The 19,697-nt window shown below is 55.8% G+C and overlaps 1 protein-coding gene across 9 annotated transcripts in view; it reads left to right on the plus strand.

Annotated features, from left to right (window-relative positions):
• Positions 1-19,697, plus strand: part of CHST15 (carbohydrate sulfotransferase 15) — a 99,789-nt gene that overhangs the window by 75,054 nt on the left and 5,038 nt on the right. For 6 of the 9 annotated variants that reach the window (XM_067709123.1, XM_067709120.1, XM_067709121.1 and 3 more), the window contains 2 exons: positions 5,050-5,197; positions 6,919-9,343. In XM_067709123.1, coding sequence (XP_067565224.1) covers positions 5,050-5,197; positions 6,919-7,109 — 339 coding nt within the window. In that variant the 3' untranslated portion in view covers positions 7,110-9,343. Of the gene's footprint in view, positions 1-5,049; positions 5,198-6,918; positions 9,344-19,697 lie in introns of those variants that run through there. The other 3 variants (XR_010935719.1, XR_010935721.1, XR_010935720.1) reach the window with 3 other exon arrangements.

A 19,697-nucleotide genomic window follows, 5' to 3' on the forward strand; every position in this document is an offset into this window, starting at 1 on the left:
GTGCGGTGGGGTTCAAAGTCAAGAGGGTTCACCCCCTCTTCCTCATTATCTAGGCCGTCTTATCTGGCAGGGTGCACAGAGGCCGTAGGTAGGATTCCAGGCTGTCCCGCTGGAATTTATAGTTTGGCAGGGAGGATGCACAGAGGATCGACACAGAATCTGGCTGGGGGTGTGGGGTAGAAGGAGTGGCCTTTGGAGCCAGAGTGGTGTGGGTTCAGTTCCCACTCGGGCAGCTGACTCTGGGCAGTTGTCTTAGCTTCTCTGAGACTCAGTTGCTTCATCATAAGATGGGGTAATAGCACTGCTTTACTAGGCTGTGGTAAGGGTTAGAGAGCGGTAGTTCATTCGCGTGTAGGGGGCGAGAAGATAATCCTTTTCCTCTACCCATCTCAGGTTCGTTGACCGGGGCCCTGTAAATTAGACTGACGGAAGATAAACAAGAGAAAAGCAAACAGAAGTTTATTAACACATGCGTATGCACACGTGCACATATCCACGAGAGCCCCGGTGATGAGTAACTCGGATGGGTGGTTAGAACTCGGGCGGGTGGTTAGAACTCGGGCTTATATAGCGTCTTAACAAGAGAACCATAAATATGTAGAGAAGTGACAAGACAAAGGAAAAGGACTCGACTTCCTAGGGTGGCAAATTGTGGGAAGGCAGATGTATGTGGGAGCCAGTGGTCAATAAGGGCTAGTTTTAGCAAGGTCTGTCATGTGGACTCCTTTGGTGCTGTCTCCAGGCTGAGCAGGGTCTAGAGTTGTCCCCAGTGATTAACTTCTGTCCTTCCTGCTAGAGAGAGGATGAGGGGCACCTTGCAGGGCATCATCTTGTTCAGTCCTCTCCGTTTCCCTGAAATCCAAGCCCATTTTACAGATGAGGACACAGAGGCTCACAGAGGTTAACTCTCCCACCCAGAGTCACGTAGCTTGTGATGGGCAGGCTCAGGGTTTAATCCCAGGTCCCATGGCCTTTGATGAGGCTCACGGCATTTCCACCTTCCCTAGCTGGCTCCTAAAAAGGAGGGTTTGAACCGGCGGGAGGCACGTACTTTTTAATTCAATTCCATGAATTGCTGAGGATGACGAGGCATCTCTGGTCAGAATGAGACCCCAGGGCAGGATCAGTGACAGGATGGCGGGGCCGTGAGGTCATGCGGATCGCCGTGACCCTTCGGTCCCTGGAGAGCTCCTGCATAGTGGGAAGAGCCAGGAAGGCAAGAGCGGTTGGAAACCCTCCTCTTCGGGGTGAATCTTCATTTCTGGGATGAGAGAAGCGAATTTCCCTTCAGCTGTGAATCCCAGCTCAACCACAGTGCGGGGAGGCCCATCTTTTTCATACGTACGTGGAGTGGGGCGCTACCCCGCTTAAGACCTTCCCTGCCTTCCTGTGGCCCCTGAGCGCACGAGCCCGCCCCGCCCACCTGTCCACCTCCTCCAGGCCACCTCCCCTGCCTCCCTGTCCACTGCTGCTCTCCAGCCACGCTCTCTCCTGCTAGGTCCTCGTGCCTCAGAGCAGGGCTTTGCAAGGTGTGCTCCCTGGACCAAGAAAATCAGTCCCCCCGGGAACTTGCCAGAAATGCAAACTCTCAGGTTGAGCCTCAGACCCCAGAATCAGGAACTTTGGGGGTGGGCCCATCAGTCCAGTCTGTTGAACAGCCCTCCAGGTGGGTGTGTTTTGTGCTTGGCCTGGAGAAGCCTGGTTCCAGAGCCTTCCACACTCCCCTCCCCGGCACGTGCTTCTCCTGGTTTTTGCAGGACTCCTCACCTTTCAGGTCTGGCTTCAATCTGACCTGTTCTCTCTCTCTCCACACTATTCATTTCCCCACAGCATGTGTCACAACTGGCGATTATAGATAATTGTTTCTTCACCATTTTAGCTCTGTCTCCACTAGATTACAAGCGCCACGTGGCCAGGGGCCACATCTGTTACATAGCAACGTCTCTCCATTGCTTAGCAGGGTACCTGGCGTGCAGGATGCGCTAGATTATTTGCAGAATGAATGAATGGGGAGTTTGTGAAACTAGTGGAGAGGCTGAGTAGAGAGTTCCAACCAGATCCCTAATGGGGACCAGAGAGGTTTGGCATGTGCCTGTCAGGGGAGACCCTGCACTGGCTCCTCAGCTGTTTCCCAGCACGGGGGGGGACAGGCCCCAAGCGCAAGTACCTGGCTTCAGGACTAGGCTCTGGAGGGTCTTCTCCGCTGACCCTGGGCAGGCAGGACCCCGCACTCCCTAGGCCTTGGTTGTTTTTTCCATCAAGAGGCGGCTGAAGCAGGTAACCTCAAAGGCTTCTCTCCGCTCTGGTGTTTTAAAAGTTTAAATGTATCGGGCACTTCCCCTAAATAACCTTTTTATGTTCATTCCATTTTGATTCTCTGGCCGATACTGGGGAAGGGTGCGGAAAAAGTGTTGAGTGGGCCTGTCCTAGGTTTGTTAGTAGTTATGCTGCGCACGCTGACACTGTCACTCGAGGTGAGCGGCGCTTCCCTTAACTGGTAAGGGGGCTGGGGGTCGGAGTGAGCCAGAGGATGGAGTGTTCAGGGGGCCAGGGGGCCCCACCTCTCTTCCCCTGAAGAGCCCCCAGGTTTGTTCCCTGCCTGCCCCCAATGGCCCCTCCGCTGCCGGACCAGCCCTCCTGGCAGAGAAGACTCAGCTACTGGAGGCCTGGGCCAGTGGAGGGGGCTCTCCCCACGAAGACACAGACACGCTTTCAGGGAAATACTGTCACCTGTCGACAGGTGCAGGGACCTCGGCAGCTACTTTAAAACACCCTCATCCTGCCGCAAACTCCCAGCTCCTTTCCTTCTAGAAGGTTCTGAGCAGCAAAGGCGGGTTCCCCGGAAGATATAAAGCTCATCGGGCTGGTCCTCCCTGGGAGGGGCCGGCCTGGGAGGCTGACGAAGAGCCGAAAAGCTCTCGAGGGCTTAACAAGGAGGTGTCCTCGCAGCCGTCTGTCTGTGTTGGAGGCGACGCGGGTATTTATTTCCGAGGCTGGCACGTGCTCACTTTCTCTTTAGCTCTGGCCCAGCTTGACGTCTTTTCCTGAGCTGGTGTCCAGGGTAGTGACAACCTGAGGGCTGTAGGCAGCTGATGGATTTTGGAGACAGCTTCTCCCCTCTAATTGTTTTTCTTCCTCCACCACCTCCCACACAATTAGAAAAACAATGAAATGGAGTGACACTAGGAGAGATGAAACTAGCGTCTGTACCTATTTTTCACCGTCTTATTGTTGCCACCGCGTTCAGTGTGAGTGGCTGGGCGCAGGCCACTTGCGGCTGGGATGATGGAAGAGCCTGGTCCCCGCCCTGGAGGAGCTCAAGGTCGAGCTGGGAAGGAGAGGAAGTAGGATGTGAAAGCGTCGGCTGCAGGAACTGAGACTGGGCGCTGGGAGGGGGTGGGCCAGGAGTCCAGTCAGACCAGGGACTTGCCCCACGTGGAGAGCCAGGCGAGGCCAGGCATTGGCGTGGGAAGCTCACGCTCAGAGACTAGAGGTGGGAGCGCCAGTCAGGGGGCTGTGACAGTGCCAGACAGGCGCTGATGCGGCCTGAACAGAGACGAGACGGGGGCAAATGAGAAGCAATTGGGAAGACCACAGCGAGGCAGAGCCAGAGGCAGGACACGGAGCCAGGTCCCAGAGGACGTGGTGGGTAGGGGCAGGGGTGGGAGTGCCGGAGAAGGGGGGCCTCAGAGCAGAAAGGGAGGGGCCTGTTCCTTTTTGGAGCTTGCCAAGAGTTTAGAGCCCACTTTGACGTTAGAGGGGGCAGTCCCCAAGACGCTCTTCCTTCTGACACCATGTGCAAGCTGGGTGCAGTCCCCCAAACCACTGTCGGGTTCAGTAATTCACTAGAAGGAATCACAAGACACGCTGATGGCTGTCACACTCGAGGTTGCGGTTTACAGCAGGGAAGGGTCGCAGACTGAACTCAGCCTCGTAAGCATGCGATGATACACGCAGCGTGTTGCCGTCCAGGGAAGCCCACCCAAGCCTCTGGCGTCCCAAGCACTTCTTGAGGCTCCCTCACGCAGTACCTGCCTGACCGACCTTTACTGTCCAGCCCCTCCTGGAGGTCAGGCCGGTACTGCGTGGCCCAGAGCCCGCATCATAACTCACACTGTTAGACTGTCCAGTGGCCAGACCCCCCGAGGCAAGCAAGATACCCTTACCAGGCAGGACATTCCAGGTGGCCTAGAGATCATCTTCCAGGAGCCGAGGACAAGGGCCAGACCTCTCTGTGGTCAGGTTCGTGCTTCACCACGCATGCTTGCAGCTTGGCACGAGACGAGGCACAGGAGGAGGACGGACCCCGACGCGTAGGCAGAAAGGGATGGCTTCGTACAGCTCTGCTTATATTGGGGTATGCTCACACACTCAAGGTCAGGGACGTCCGTGTGGCGCCAGGCGTCTGGCTGTTCCCTCTCGGGGCTTGCTGCTGGAGCATTTGCCGCTGTTTCTCACGGCGGTGCTGCGCTGGGCATAGGAGCTGAGGCAGCCGGGATATGTGCAAAGAACGTTCGCGCCATCGGTGGGTGTGACCTTGGCCTCTCCATTCTCCCCACTCCTCACTATGAAGTGGTGTGGAGCTACCTGCAGGGTTGACCTGAGGATGGCATGGGACCCTGAAGGTGGGAATCCTTTGTGCGGGGGACACCAAACCCAGCATGGAGAAGCAAGAACACGTGGCGTTTAAAATCCAACCTCTGGGGCTTCCCTGGTTGGCGCAGTGGTTGAGAGTCCGCCTGCCGATGCGGGGGACGCGGGTTCGTGCCCCGGTCCGGGAAGATCCCGCATGCCGTGGAGCGGCTGGGCCCGTGAGCCGTGGCCGCTGAGCCTGCGCGTCTGGAGCCTGTGCTCCGCAACGGGAGAGGCCACAGCAGTGAGAGGCCCGCATACCGCAAAAAAAAAAAAAAATCCAACTTCTGAAGGCAGTTGTTCGCTGGGACAACGCTTCACTGTTGGTTTATAATGACGTGTGTAATACGTTTGGAAAAGCGCCTTCGGTGTCGGAGGAATTACCCCTGAACTAACGCCTGCCTTCTTCGGTCCTAGGTGAGGCTGCAGGTCGGGCTGTACGCCGTGTACCTTCTGGACTGGCTCACGGTCTTTAATAAAGAACAGTTCCTCATTCTCCGCCTGGAAGACCACGCCTCTAACGTCAAGCACACCATGCACAGGGTCTTCCGGTTTCTCAGCCTCGGTATGAATGTCGCACTGGAGGCCCACGGAGCAGGGCGCGAGCTCCGAGGACACCGGCTCTGTGAGGCGCTCCCCGCGTCCCACGCAGACCCCTGAGCCGAGCAGGGCGGGGCTGAGCCGGGAGGCCAGTTAGTGCCTGTTTGTCAAGCACCACGTGCACACGGGGCCTCGCGCGTGGTGTGGGGAGCCGTCTCTGGGGAGGAAGAGGTGGCCTCTCGTCTGGGAGCTCCCTCCTTGGAGGGAGAGGAGGAAGCCGAGGCTCGAATAACCGAGTAACTGGTAGAGTGACGGTGGGGGAGGTTAGCGATCTCACGGTGGGTCCGTACACGTGACTTGGGGGCCCAGCCGCTGAAGCGATCCTGGAAGGGAGGGTGTGAGCTGCGCCTTAAGGATGGACAGGGTGTCTGGGCTCCTGGGACCGTCTCGCAGAGGCCTCAGGGCCTGGGGGTCGGGGGGGGATGGGCAGGTCCATGCTTGTCTCAGCTTTGCTGGGAACCCCAGGAGGCACAGACATGTGGCTGGGTTTGGGCTCCTGGGCCTCTAGGGAGGGGAGCCTGCCCCCAGCCAGAGTCCCAAGGGGCACTTTGTGGCAGCAGGCCAAGTCGCTGGCCACGGTGACGGCTGGTAGAGGAGTGTCCATGGGTGCAGGGTGCTCCCCCGTAGGCGGCACCCAGGACCGCTGGAGAGGCTGGAGCACCCTGCACATTCCTCCCCAGAAGCCCCTGCGGCCCTGTCTCATGAGCTTGCCTGGGAATTTTGTTAATTGAACTTTTCCTGAAATCTGTTTGCCCACCACTGGGACTCGGGACCCTTTTGTCATTTGATTTTCTTTTTCCTTTCCTTGGAGAGCTTGTAACGTGGTGGAGTGTGATTACTTTTTCCTTGTAAGGCCTAGAACCATTTTTCTTTGATTTGGCCACCTGTAGACTCTGTCACATTCATGAGCTTGTCTTTAATCCCTAAGATGGACAGTAAGGCCAGTTCTGTTCCTTCCCTGTCACGTAACCCGAGGACACTGGGATGTAGTTTTTCTGTGCACGGGCTCAGGACTTCAGACTGATCGCGAGGGCCCGGGGCACAGAGGCCTGAGCAGTGGTCCCGGGGGTTAAGCCAGTGAGAGGCTTGCGGTCCCGAGGGCTGAGGGTGGAAGTGGCAGCCTCAGGGGGCAGCACGAGCTGGCTGGTTCCCGGCCTCTCCCCGTGGATATGCCTGCTGCAGGTGGAGGTTCAGCCAGTGGGGGGGTCTCTGGGCACAGGTGGTCTCTCCCCTTCCCCCATGGCCACTTCACAGCACGACACACAGGCTGAAATATGGGCCCATCAGGAGGCCCTTTGCATCGGCCTGAAGTAGAAGCAGTGGGGGCAGACTTCCAGTGGCTGGTGAGCAGGAGAGGCTGCGTGCAGGGACTGTGTGTGGCAGGTCGCCCAGTTACCCAGGGACAGGCTGGGTCCCGTTGACGGGCAGTTGGAAATGAAACTGCGCCCCAGAGCCCCAGCCTTGCTTCCAAGGGTGGGGTAACACACCGGACCACAGAATCTCTGCTCTTTCACACTGGAATTTCCACCTTCCACCCTCAGCCACTCAGAAATGGATCCAGCCAAAGAATTTGAACCTCCGAACACATTCTTACGGGAAACTCCTGTCTCAACAGGAAGCACGGCTGGGATTTTCTCAAAGTTTCTTTTGCCTCCTGCCTCATAGGCTCTTTCCTTTGTGTTCCAGGGCCCTTAAGTGAGAAACAAGAGGCCTTGATGACCAAGAGCCCCGCATCCAACGCGCGGCGTCCCGAGGACCGGAACCTGGGGCCCATGTGGCCGGTCACACAGAGGCTCCTGCGGGACTTCTATGGGCCTTTTAACGCCCGGCTGGCGCAGGTCCTCGCCGACGAGGCCTTCCTGTGGAAGAAGACGTGACGCCGGGTTCCCGCTGCCACCATGATTTCCATGCTTTGAAAATCTCTCTTGGTGGGGAACCCTTTCGCTCAGAGCCTGGAGAAAACCCTTCCCCGGCCCACGTTTATGGAAACCAGTTCAGAATTTCCTTTGTGATGTTAAACAGCCCGGCGATGGACCCTTCACCGAGCCTCGGATGGAGGCTGTTGGAAATTCCACTTGGGAAAGGGTCCCCTTCTGCTCCGAGAGTGGCTGGGGTCCGGGATGAGGCCGGCGCACGCTGGGCTGGGTGCCGGGAGGGAAGCGTGGAGTCTGGGCTTTGACAGTTCTGGGTGGAGGTCCCGCCCCGGGGCTGGCCAGACGTACACTATACATTCAGCTTCGAAACCCTCTGTCTGGATCACTAACCTCATTTTGGCGGAGAATGGCGGCTCTCATTTTTTTTTCCCTTTTACCCCAACGTCAGCCCTTCCGTCTCTTCAGATTTCAACCCTGTTAACTTCACTGTTGACGAGAAAAAAGACAAAAGTCGATTTTTGGAGGACATTCGTGTCTGGGACCTCCTCCCCTCTGGCCTTGTGGACTTCACTTACGTTTAACAGAAAACGAACGCATTTAAAACAAACCACTTTCTACGTTTCACTGGCTGGAGTTTTCTTTTCTGGCCCTTTAGATGTTTTCTCAAGGTTTTTTTCAGTTTCTAATTGGAATATAACTTCAGTTTAAAATCGGAAGGGAAAGTTTTGCTGTTAATGCCAGACTGAGCACCTCGAAGGAACTGATGGAAAATCTGGGCATCTTGGCCGTCGCCGTGCATCTGAGGTCCTCAGAGAACCGCAGCCGTTTGAGGTTTTAGTTGCAGGTGCGACAGGCTCCGCTGCTCTGCCTTTCCTCCCAAGTGAACTTGTTAGCACATTCTCCGCCGTGTGTGGACAGAGGTCCTTCCTCACTCAACGAACGGCAGGATGCTTTTTTCTGATTCGGAAGCACAGCACGTGAGCTATGCCTGGGCCAGGCATGCTGTGCTGGGATTTGGAACGAGAATGCCGGGAGCTGTGTCCTTGACAGAACTTCCTGGGCCACTTGGCATCCTGGTTTACTGTTGGATGGGCTGAAGGTCTTGCTGTTACTTGGAGGTGATGGGAAAGATTGAACACAGTCCTTGCGCACAGCCCCAGGCGGGACCCCAACCAAGCCTTGCACGTGGTCGTCAAGGGAGGCTTCTGCGAATCAGAGCTCCCCAAGTCGAGGTCCCGGATGCACACCAGTCAGAGAATGCAAATGCCCACACTCCCAGCCGCCAGTCGTGGGCGTGAGGATTTGCTGAGCTGTCCAGCCCTAGTGCCGTTGGAGATGGGATGCTCAGCCCACTTGAAGGCGTGTGGAGGGCTCTGAATGGCACGGCCGGGCTGTTTCTGCTGTGAAGGAGCCATGGGCCTGAACACCCGCTTTCAGGGACAGGCCCCCATTTCTCTCCCGGTGGCCCTCGGAGCAGCAGCCAGCAGGCAAACCTGGCCTGAGCACAAGGTGCCGTAGGGGGCGTCACTTGCATGTGCGTGTGTATTTATTTGCAGTGCAGGTGCGGTGTGCGTGGGTGTGTGTGTGCGTTTCTGAGTGGGCTCCCTTCAGTTCTGTTGCTGGTCAGCTTTCTCCGCTCTGGACACACCCCTTCATGGATTGATTTCTCTTGCAGTTCGCTTGTCACTTTCAGCCCAGATTTTTGCTCTTCGGCCCCGACTGTAATTACAAGGACTTTTCTTATGCACCCCTGTGCATGTGAACAACATGTAACGTAATTCTGCTTCTTACAGAAGTACTACTGAAAGTCTTATTTCCAATATTATTTGGTTTACTATACAAATCTTTTTATAGACGATCCCTTGGTGCCGATCAGCGCCGTGCAGACCCGGTGTCTCCAGGGGCCTTTCTCCAAAGGGCTGTCTGTCTGTTCCTTTGCTTTCCTCTGTTCTCTCTCACTCGAGGCCCCACTCTTGGTGACAGCACAGCTGCCCTTTCGAGCCGTGGTCCTCGAGCCTGTCATCCCGAACGAAAGTGAAATGGAGGATTTCTCACGACCCGGTCTGGAAGTTCCTTTGTGTCCCCAAAGCTGTGCATCGGGTTGTATCAAATTGTACTCCCTTAGTCGCGTAAGGTATGTTAATGAACCACTGTTGTGCTGTACGTTTATTAATATTGAACATAATTAAATGTGGGCCCCTGTGACTGGGACCCGGGGTGCATGCCCTTCCTCATGAGCCGTCAGAGCACTTGTGGGAGGTTTTCCGCCGCGTCCACTGTGCGTGAATGAACCACGGGAGCAGTTGTGTCTCACCTGCGTGTGATGTGCACCCGGTACGCAGGGGACCCGCCGCATGTGGTGACGGTGCGAGAGAGTAGAGCAGGTGGGAGAGATCAGACGTTACCACGGACGCCCTGGTGAGGCCAGCCAGGGGCGGGAGTCAGGGCGGCGACGTCCAGCCCTACCCACAGACGGGCCTAACGACATCCTCAGACATTTAGATTTGATGGTTGGGTGACCGCAGGACCTGCTGCTCCCAGCAGGCTGCTGCCCTCATTCCCGGGGCCCGCCTGGCCCCTGGGGGCTGCGAGTTTGAGACCCCTGGTGTCACTGGGTGCACGGCACTGTCACTGGACGCTCAAGGCCCCCAGTGCAGCCAGGGCAAGCCTGAGAGATGAGGTCCTCTCAAGTTCGGGGCTCTGGAAGCCGGGGCCATCCTGGGGGCAGTGGGGAGCCTGGGTTGGTCCCCGAATTCTGGGAAGACTCACCCTGGGCGAGTGTCTCCCCAGCACTGCCCCCCATGGTTGTGTGCTGGGGGAAGAGGGGCTGGCGAGTCCAGGCCTGGAAATGAGGAGGACCCCAGCTCTGATGGCAAAACCAGGGACGGCTTCACTCAGCAGGGAAGATGCTGTGCCTGGGAGGAGAAGCGGCCGGTGGGAGACAGGGGTCGGGACAGACGGGTGGGTGGAGGGCTGATGGCACGACTCCCTCCCCTGGGGCCTGTCCAAAACCCTCTCTGCTGTGGGACCACCTCCCGCCCTGACTCGGGAACCAGCTCTCAGGGAACGTCCTGACGAGGATAACCTCCGTCTTCGTGTAAACCTCCCCTCGGAATGACCTCTCCCCAGATGACTCCGTTTGGGAATTGAAGCAAAGGCCACGCGCTGCTGGAGGAAGCTGGGCCTCGTCCAGCCGTGAGAGGCCTTGCGTGTGGGCGGGTATTTTTCTGATGCTCCAGAATCCTCTCCCTGTGGGCAGATCCTGCTGAGACTCTAGGCTAAAGACCTCACTTTCCCAGAGCTGCTCCTGGCAGGGCTGCCTGCAGAGCTATGTTAGCGGCAGCAGGTTACCCCAGACCGCGTGGCTTGAACCGAACACCACAAGGCCATTACCTCACAGGTCTGGGGCTCAGAGATCCAAGCTCAGTCTCACGGGGCTCAAGTCAAGATGTCGGTGGGCAGGACTGGCGCTTCCTGGAGGCTCTGGGGAGAATCCGTTTCCTTACCTTTTCCAGCTGCTAGAGGCCACCTGCATTCCTTGGCATGTGGCCCCTTCCTCCACCTTGAGACTCTCTCTGACACTGTTTCCCTTGTCTTGTCACCTTCTCTGCTTCTCCCCCTCTGGCCTCTTGCAAGGACCCTTGCCATGACTCTGGGTCCACAGGATGCTAACGCAGGGTCATCAAGGTCACATCTGCAAAGCCCCTTTTGCCAGATAACGTAACATTTATAGGTTCCAGTAATTAGAACGCAGACACCTTTGGGAGCCGTTATTCAGCCAGCAATAGGGGGGTGGGTCCAGTAGGCTGGTCGGCAGTCAGAGGATGGAGTGGGTGCCCACTGGTCTGTCCCTTTCGGCTGTGCCCTGAGGGGCCCACGCAGGTCTGAGTGCCTAGCAGAGGGCTGAGCTTCCCGACACGTCTGTTCTGAGATGGCGAATCTTCCTGTCCAGGCAGGACCCTGTGACTGGAGTGAGGGGGACGGGGTGAATGGCAAGTTGTCGTTTTGTATGCTTCTCCCGAGTGAGCCAAGTGGTGGCCCCAGGCCCGGATAGGGTTCTTTCTCCCTCAGGAGACCCACAGAAACCACATGGGCAGTTTCGAGTTTCTCCAGTTCAGCTGTTTCTGAGTGAGTTATGCTCCCAAGGGAGCAGCTTGTGAAAACGACAAATATGGTTAGAATGTTTGCGGGCCCCTGAGAGAGTCTCGGGGGCCAGTGGCCTCGTGGCCCCCTGCTCCAGGGATGCCTTTGAAAGGCAACCTCCAACCTCACTTTCAGTGCTCGTGCCTGATGGCCCCCGAGCTGGCCTTGACTCCGCGACCTCGACCCTGTCCCTGCTCCCGAAGCCCCGTGCCGTCAGCCTGGCCCTTGTCCCTAGCCCTCCCGTCCCTCCCCCTCGGGGTTCCCATCCTTTGCAGAACTGCCCCTGCTCAGGTTCCGAGTGGCAGGGCGGAGGCTGGGCAGTCCTGGGTGTCTTAGGCCTGCAGGTTGCTGTCCTGAAAGCCTGCAGGTGACGAGGACGCCACAGAGGCGGAAGTGGTGGCATCTCAGTGACTGCAGCAGGCCCCCGAGGAAGAAGAGTTTCTCCTCGGCCGCCACCTGGGAGTGTCCGAGTCTTCCTGCCGGGGGCCCAGGACCCGCCCAAACTGCACCTGTGCTCATTACCCGCACACTTGGGGCGAAGCAAGGAGTAGGGTGGTCCATCCCGTGTGACCGCCCTGCTCTGTGGGTGCCCAGCTCCGAGTCTGGGGCACAGAGGAGAGTAGGAAGGGGTCTTCCCTTCCCACGGTGGAGGACCCCGTGGGTACAGTGGCACAGGGAGCAGGGAGGCCGCTGGGGCTCCTGGGGCTTTCTGGGGCACCCCCGGCTCTGTGTGCTCTGAGCAGCCCCTCTGAGATCAGGCCCCGGTCAGATCTCGAAGTAGGTGAGTCCGCAGCCTGGGCCTCTCTGAGTCTCACGACTTTCCCAAGGCCTCATGTTGAGGTGGTAGTGGGGACCCAGCACTTCAGCTCCCTGAACAAGTCCCTTCTCACAGAGCAGAGAAAGGCTGGGTCTAGGGAATCGAGATGGGGAGGCTTCCAGCATCTTCTCCTGGAGTCATGAGCCATCTTTCTTCACCAGTCTTCTCCTAAAAGGGACAGTCTGACTTCCACCCATCAAACTCGGCTCCCCCAGGACAGTGTGGGGAAGGGGTGAGCCTTGGGCCTTGAGCCAGATGAGCTGGGTTCAAGGCCTGGGTTGTGTCCGCCCCATAACCTTGGGGACACAGCGGGTCCCTTCCACATCTGCAGGTCTATGGGCCTCATGAGTGGGTGTTGGGAGTTAACGAGGCAATGGTACATGAAAGTATGAAGTGACGATCAGAGAGGCTACACACCTGCCTGAGGTCACACAGCTCCGATCTCCAGAAAGAGCAGAATGTCAGCTCAGATTTTTCACTTTTTAACTTCATAGTCAATGATTTTAACCATGGTGCTACAGCGTACATCCCCCCCACTCCCCCATCAGGCTCCCACCCCCAGCAGCCTGTCTGCATTTCACCTGTCAGCTCTCATCTCAGATGCCCTTAAGGATGGGGCAGCAGTTCCTGGGTCTTCTGGGGCAGAGGTTTCTGCAGACCTGCCCATCCAGGGGTCTAGGTGGTGACTGGGGCTTCTAGGGAAAACAAAGGGAAATAAACATGGCTTTGTTTTGCCGAAAAGGTCTCGCAGCTGAGAGTCCTGCTGCCAGAGGCGTCCTCCCTGCCCTGGCCGGCTAAGCCTTCCACTCACAGGACCAGGCTGACCTCACAGGACCTCGGGCTGGCTGTAGCGGGGGCTTCAGAGTCACATCAGAAGTGGATGGTCTGACCCTGGGCTCAGCCCCTCCTGTGGGCCTCAGAGGCACCCGGGAACACACTCAGCTAGAAAGTCTGCAAAGAGTCAAAATTTAATTTTTTTAGCAGGGTTTTCTGAACGTCTCCTTTGCACAAGGCGCTGGGCCAGGCATTAGGGTGGGTGGGGGCTGGTCATCTGCTCATTCAGTGATCCTTTCACTGGTTCTTTCACCACGTATCCGTGGAGCCCAGTCTGCGTGAAGCGGGAGGCAGGAAGGCCAAAGGCCACATGGTCAGAGGCCAGGCTGAGGCGTGCAGCTGGTGTCCACGCTGGGGAGGACGGGCTGGGTTGGGTCAGACTTCTCAGAGCATCTGTAAATCCTACTTAACCACGCATACATTTCTTAAACCTTTTATTTTTACTTAAAATATTTAAAGTACACTAATTTGTCTGTCTTTTGATAAAAGGGCCAAAGCCTTTTGCCCAAACATAAGTCTGCAGATTGGAGTTTGGGGTCGTCTTTATGGCTGAAACTGCATCACGATGCATCAGCGCTGGTTTCCGGTTTCGGTTCTCTAAAGGGGGCTGAGAACAGGAAGGCCCTTGCGAAGCCTCTGAAAACAGTCTTGCGTCGTATGTGTGGTTATTCCCCTCGTGTGCTGGGACTTTCCGAAGCTTCTGACCTGGTTGCTAGAGATTGGCTCATGTTTTGTACCTGTATTTCATTTGTTTCCATCAGTGGTTCTCAAAGTGTGGTCCAAGGATGAGGGTGACCCTCGAGGCCCTTTGGGGAGATCCACCAGTCAAAACTAAGACTCTGCATGCCCATACCAAGACGTCATTCGCCCTTTATCCCCTCATTTCCTCATGATGTACAAGTGATCATTTCCAGCGGCTGAGGCCCACTCTGATGCCTGGTGGACCGTGCTTGGGCTTTGAAATTCTTTCAGCTTTAATTTCTAATGTAGTAAATACTGATAGATGTGAACCACCTAAACAAAAGCTCTTTGGGAATCTTCAGTAATTTTTGAGAGTGTAAAGGAGTCTTCATTCTTAACAGTTTGAGAACTGCTGGTTTCTATATTTATTAAATCACATATTTCTGATATCAAGCACAACCGGCATAAGAAAGACTTGGGAACAAACATAACTGACTTGTAATAAACTCAGAATTGACTGGAGGGCATTTTGCAGAATGGCCGAGAGCACTGAGCATGCCCTGAACATCAGCAAGGGTGCCTAGGGGGCGAGGAGGCAGGCATCTGTCAGCGGGGAGGCCGGATAAGAGGTATCTACGGTGTAAGTGGTGACAGCAGTGACACGGGTGCCAGCTGTTTACTGAGCACAGGCTGAGCGCCAGGCCCCGGCCTCAGTGCAGCTCCACGTGTTGCCTTAGATCCTCACCACCACCCTAGGAGAGAGGTCCTATCTTTCTTCTGGTTCTGTCATTGCACAGGTGGGGGAACTGAGGCTCAGAGGGGCCAAACAACGAGCCCCAGGGCCCAGCCCCTAAGGAGCAGAGTTAGTCCTTGATCTCAGGGCTATTGATCTCCAGGGCCCGCGTCTTCACCTGCACGTCTCACCTCTGAGTCCCTGAAGTCTCTGAGTTTCTAAGGAGGCAGAGCCTCAGGTGAAATCAGGGGGCTGCTGGTACCTTGGGGACAGTCTGGGCTGGGAGGCCAACACACGCACTGGGGACGAGGTCAGGGCCAGGTGGCCTCTTCAAGGTCATTTTCTTGTGGAAGCAGCAGAACTGACCCAGACAGCACCCCACCCCACCTCCCGGCACCCCGTCGGTGCCCAGCCTTGCAGGGGCCCTTGGGCAGGGACTCGATCCTGGCCTCTGCCGCCCTCTTACTGCATCCCTTCTGTGTCCTGTGTCCACCTGGATGGGAGGAAGCTGAGCTGCATGTGTGCTGACCCTCAGGAGGAGCCCCTGACTTTTTGGGAGGTTGAACAGGTGGGACCAGCTGCTCCAGGGGCCCTTCCGTCTCACCGTCTGAGGCTTTCTCAGAGCCCGGGAATCCTGGGCTGGTCCCATCCTGCCAGTTCTGAGGTTGTTCAGGGGCCCCCTGTGGCCCCCCGTGGCCAGCCGCTGCTGCTGCTGCTGTGGGTTGGAGCCGTGGTTGAGGAATGGGAAGTGGCAGCTGCCCTCCACATCTCCGAGGGGCAGCTGGACATCCCAAATGAGGGACCACGGTCACCATGGAGATCTTTTGTTTACTCCCGCCTCCACGTGAGATAATCTGCAGAACTGCCGTTTTCTACACTTTCAACATAGTGGAATTCAGGAAAATTCCACGGCCAGGCCAGCCTCCAGTTCTAAAGGCAGCAACCCAGGCAGCCTGCACAAGACCTCAGGATGCAGGCGAACTTCTCTGGCCTCTAATCTCCTTCTTCCCCTAAGAGAGCACATGCTTCTCCTCTGCTCCACGTTTTCTGCCTCCGTGCCTTTGCTCAAGCCAATGCACCACCAGGAGGGCCCACCCTCCCCACTGTTCAACTGAGCCAGCTTCTTATCCCACCCCAGGGCCAAGGGCAAGTGTTACCTCCTCCTCCATGCTGGCCTCCTGGATTCCACCTTGCCTCCTGCCTCCCACCTCCTGACCTGCTTGAGGCCTTTTCCCCTTCTTAGTCTCTTTCCCATCTTGTGTGGTGTTGATTGCTTTCTACGTGACTCTGCAGTCGTTTGTGTGTTTTCATCTCGCACCCAGACAGCAAATCCTGGGGGCACACAGGCTGTTCCTTCCCCCACCCTCAGATACCCCAGCCGTGGAGTGATGTCCCCAAGAGGGAGGCAGTGAGTGCCTAGAGAGAGAACTGACCTGGGAGCTAGGGATCTGGATGAAACTGAGCCAGTGACTTAACTTCTCTGAGCCTGTTTCCCCAGCTACTGAGCAGGGTGGGGGCCTGGAGGATTTCAAGGGGCCCTTTCAGATCTGCCCTTCTCTTTGTCGCCTTTTGAAGACTTGACACTTTCCCAAAGCTGCTTACGAGCCCAAGGTGTTTTGCAGAGGAAGTGTCTGGAGAAGGGGTTGGGCCGCGAGTGGCAAGCCCCCCCCCCCCCCCCCCCCACTCTTCTGGGATTCCAGGATGGCTGCCCTGGGAGCAGAAGGCACCGAAACACAGCCCTGTGCTGCCCCCGTGTGTCCTCTCTGGGCACTGCACCCAGGGGGCCTGTCTCAGCCAGCCTTTCCAAGGGCTACCCTGGCAGATGTACATCACCAATCTGGATGGCCCGCTTGACCCTGCGCTGTCTTCTTGCTCAACGCTTACCTGGGCCAGGGAGCTCCTGGGGACTAGCAGTAACCCTAATAAGAGGGCGTCCAAGGGTGGAAGGACTGTGGTCTCAGATCAGCCAACCAGGAGCCTTGTTCTGGAGGTGCCATTATGTGGCGAGAAGGATGGTCGTAGGAGCCCCCAGAGATGTTCACATGTGCTTCTTGGTCTCCAGGCTCTCCCCCCGCCCCGACCTCCGCCGAGTGGCCTGCAGGCCGTGTAGGATCACACCCACAGCGCCGGCAGGGAAAGGACAGCTGGGGGAGGGCCAGCCTGGCTCTCCGTCAGGTGCTCCCGCCGCTCTGTCTGGCGCGGCCAGAGCACAGCTCCTAGTGGGCTAAGCTGGGACCCTTCTGCCCCTTTAGGACTGGTAGTGGTCAGGCACCTCCCCAGCCTCTCCCCATTTCGATCCTTCCCACGCGTAGGCATCCCCTTCTCAACCCTCGTCCTCTATGCCACCCTTCCTAATACCCTGTCCTGAGCTGACCTGAACCTGGGTCTCGGGCACCCTCCTAGGACTGTGCATGGCTCAAGAGGGCCCTGGGGGAGCCCTCACCCGCCCCAGGGGGACCTCAGACGCGGGAGTATTGGTGACGGGAAGGGGCTGGGCTTGAAGCTTCTGCCTGCAGACCTGCAGAGCTCCACCCTCACCTGTCCCTGTTCTGCCTTCTCCACTCCTCCCAGCATCACCTCCTTCCTGGGCTCTCCTCTCTCCTGCCTGCAAGATGGCCCTCCTGGCTCCCGGCTCCAGGCCCCACCTCCATAAGCAGTGCTCTGTGGCCTCTCAGCCCTACGCAGGCAGGCTCCTCTGTTACCCTTGTCCTTCCCAGATGTGGGGGAGGAGCTCAGGGGTCCTAGGGGACCCCCTCTCCCGGGGTGTCCTGTGCTGACCCCCGTCCTACCTTAGTGTAGACGAGCTGAGGTCTGGGACCTCCACGTGGCAGTGGGTCCTCCTCTTCTTTTTTATTTTTTTTAATTAATTAAATTTATTTATTTTTGGCTGTGTCGGGTCTTCGTTTCTGTGCGGGAGCTTTCTCTAGTTGCGGCGAGCAGGGGCCATTCTTCATTGCGGTGCGCGGGCCTCTCACTATCGCGGCCTCTCTTGTTGCAGAGCACAGGCTCCGGACGCGCAGGCTCAGTAGTTGTGGCTCACGGGCCCAGTTGCTCCGCGGCGTGTGGGATCCTCCCAGACCAGGGCTCGAACCCGTGTCCCCTGCATTGGCAGGAGGACTCTCAACCACTGTACCACCAGGGAAGCCCGGTCCTCCTCTTCTTGACCTAATCTACCAGGCAGACCTGACCTCTCCCCTGTCCCATTTGCCTTCCAGCTGTTTCTGCTCTCTCCTCTCTCCGTCCCTTCTCCTCCTTCCTCCCGGCTTGCTCTTCCTCCAGCAGTGAGGTGCGTGCCGGACGGGGTGAGGCTGTGCTGGGCTGGGGCTGTGGTTCCAACAGGCAGGTCTGGAGCTGCTGCCACGGTGCAGCTCTGGGAATGTCCAGGGTCTCGATGACAAGCCATGCTTAGCGTAACCCGGATACATCGCTGTGCTCGCTGGGCCAGGATGTTCAGGACTGGGTAACAAGCAAAGAGAACCAGCCCACTTTATTAGCACCTGCCGCAGTTGTAGCCCTCACTCTGCTTCTTCACAGCTCTCTTCCTCGGGCTCCTCCATCCCAGAAGCTCCAGGGGGGGCTTCTTCCTCCCCAGCTGGGGGCTGCCCATTCTGGAACATGTGACTTTCTCAGCCCCTGCCTCAGCTGTGAGGTGACTCTGTCTAGGCTGCTCATGTTTCAGTGGCCAGGACTTGTCACGTGCCCCCCTCCAGCCACGGGATGGGCAGGCTGCTATGAGCTGGATGGAGAATCGATGTCGGGCGGGGCATGTTCCGTGTCCCCCAGCTCCCTCAGAGCCCCCACTGGATTCTACCCTGGCCCTTCTCACTCATTCTCCCACCTGTCAGTCTCTTTCGGATGTTTAACCTCTATACCCGCACTGCATTCTGTGAAATTTCCTTCCAGTTACGTCTCAGTTCACCAAATCTTTCTATTTCTCTACGTCACCAATTCTGCTCTCTAAACTATTAATTTTTTAGTTTTTAAGTGACTTTTTTGGGGGGTGATTTTCAATTGTAGAATGTCAATTTGGTTCATTTTCAAGTCCATCTGTTATTTTTTCATAGAACCTTGTTTTTTAGATTTTTTTTAAAGATTTTTTTTGATGTGGACCATTTTTAAAGTCTTTATTGAATTTGTTACAATATTGCTTCTGTTTTATGCTTTTTTGGTTTTTTGGCCATGAGGCATGTGGAATCTTAGCTCCCCAATCAGGGATCGAGCCCGCACCCCCTGCATTGGAAGGCAAAGTCTTAACCACTAGACCACCAGGGAAGTCCCTTAAATATGGTTTTTAATTCCTTCTTTATGTCTTTAATCATTTTAAACATTTTAAACATGATTTATTATTTCATTTGAACTGTTATTATAAGTGCTTGGGGGATTAATCATTCTGTTTATTTTATAATCTGCTGACTTTCCCTTGTGAATTGTTTCCTTGTGTATTTTGTGATTTTAAAAAATTATTTTGAGTTTTTCTTGGGGTGTATTACCATTTGTTTTCTAGGGGAGGCCCACATGCCCTGGGATGGGAGTTATTTCCAGGAAAGGATTTTATCTTTGTTTTGGTCTGGATCCAAGGGATCATTTCTCTAAAAACAAATTTTGCAATAACTTTTTGGTTTGGGATGTCCTTGCTTTATGGGAAGTATAAATTAAAACTGTCCATCTGGTTGGGTGGGGTGGGTTTGGAGCTTCCATTTTGTTTGTTTTATTCTCCAAAAAATGTTTTATTCTGGAAAAAATCTGGCACAATTTATCCCATTTTCCATTTGTCCATAATGTGTAAAGTCACTGAAAAGCCCAGTGAGAGTATGGTTATTATCTGATACTTATTTGTTTCCTACAGTGTGGTGGTCTAACATTTAATTAACTAAAATAGCATTGGTCCTCATATCTACTTTCAGTTGAGAGCCAATATTTTGGAGCTTCCAATTTTAATGGGAACTTTTATGCACCCTCATCTTTTCTGAGCAGAGTCAAGCTTTGCTCCTGAGATTGCGCTTGTATTTTCTGAGTCTTTCTTATAAGGAAGGGCGAGTCTTCCAGGGACCTGACTTTATTCAGAGTACCCAGTTCACCTCTGCCTCTTCTATGTCAGGGATGTATTTCCTCTCTTCCCTGAGTGTTAAAACCCAGCCCCTAGCCCTTAGGACACATATTTATATTTGACCCCTCCCTGGGCTTCTGTGGTGCTGGCTCATGAATGATCCTTCTGGCTTGTGGTTCCTACTTTATTTCTGGCTCAGGAAGTGCCCTCTTTCCTTCTTTCAAACTTGCCTATGAATTAGAAAGAAATTGACATGTTTTGGGGGTGCAGAGATGGCTAGCAGGGCAGAGATGGGAATTTTCTAGTCAACTTTTGTTATTAATTCCTAGATTAATT

This window comes from Pseudorca crassidens, chromosome 16, assembly GCF_039906515.1.
Source record: "Pseudorca crassidens isolate mPseCra1 chromosome 16, mPseCra1.hap1, whole genome shotgun sequence".
In the NCBI taxonomy this organism is placed as follows: Eukaryota; Metazoa; Chordata; class Mammalia; order Artiodactyla; family Delphinidae; genus Pseudorca; species Pseudorca crassidens.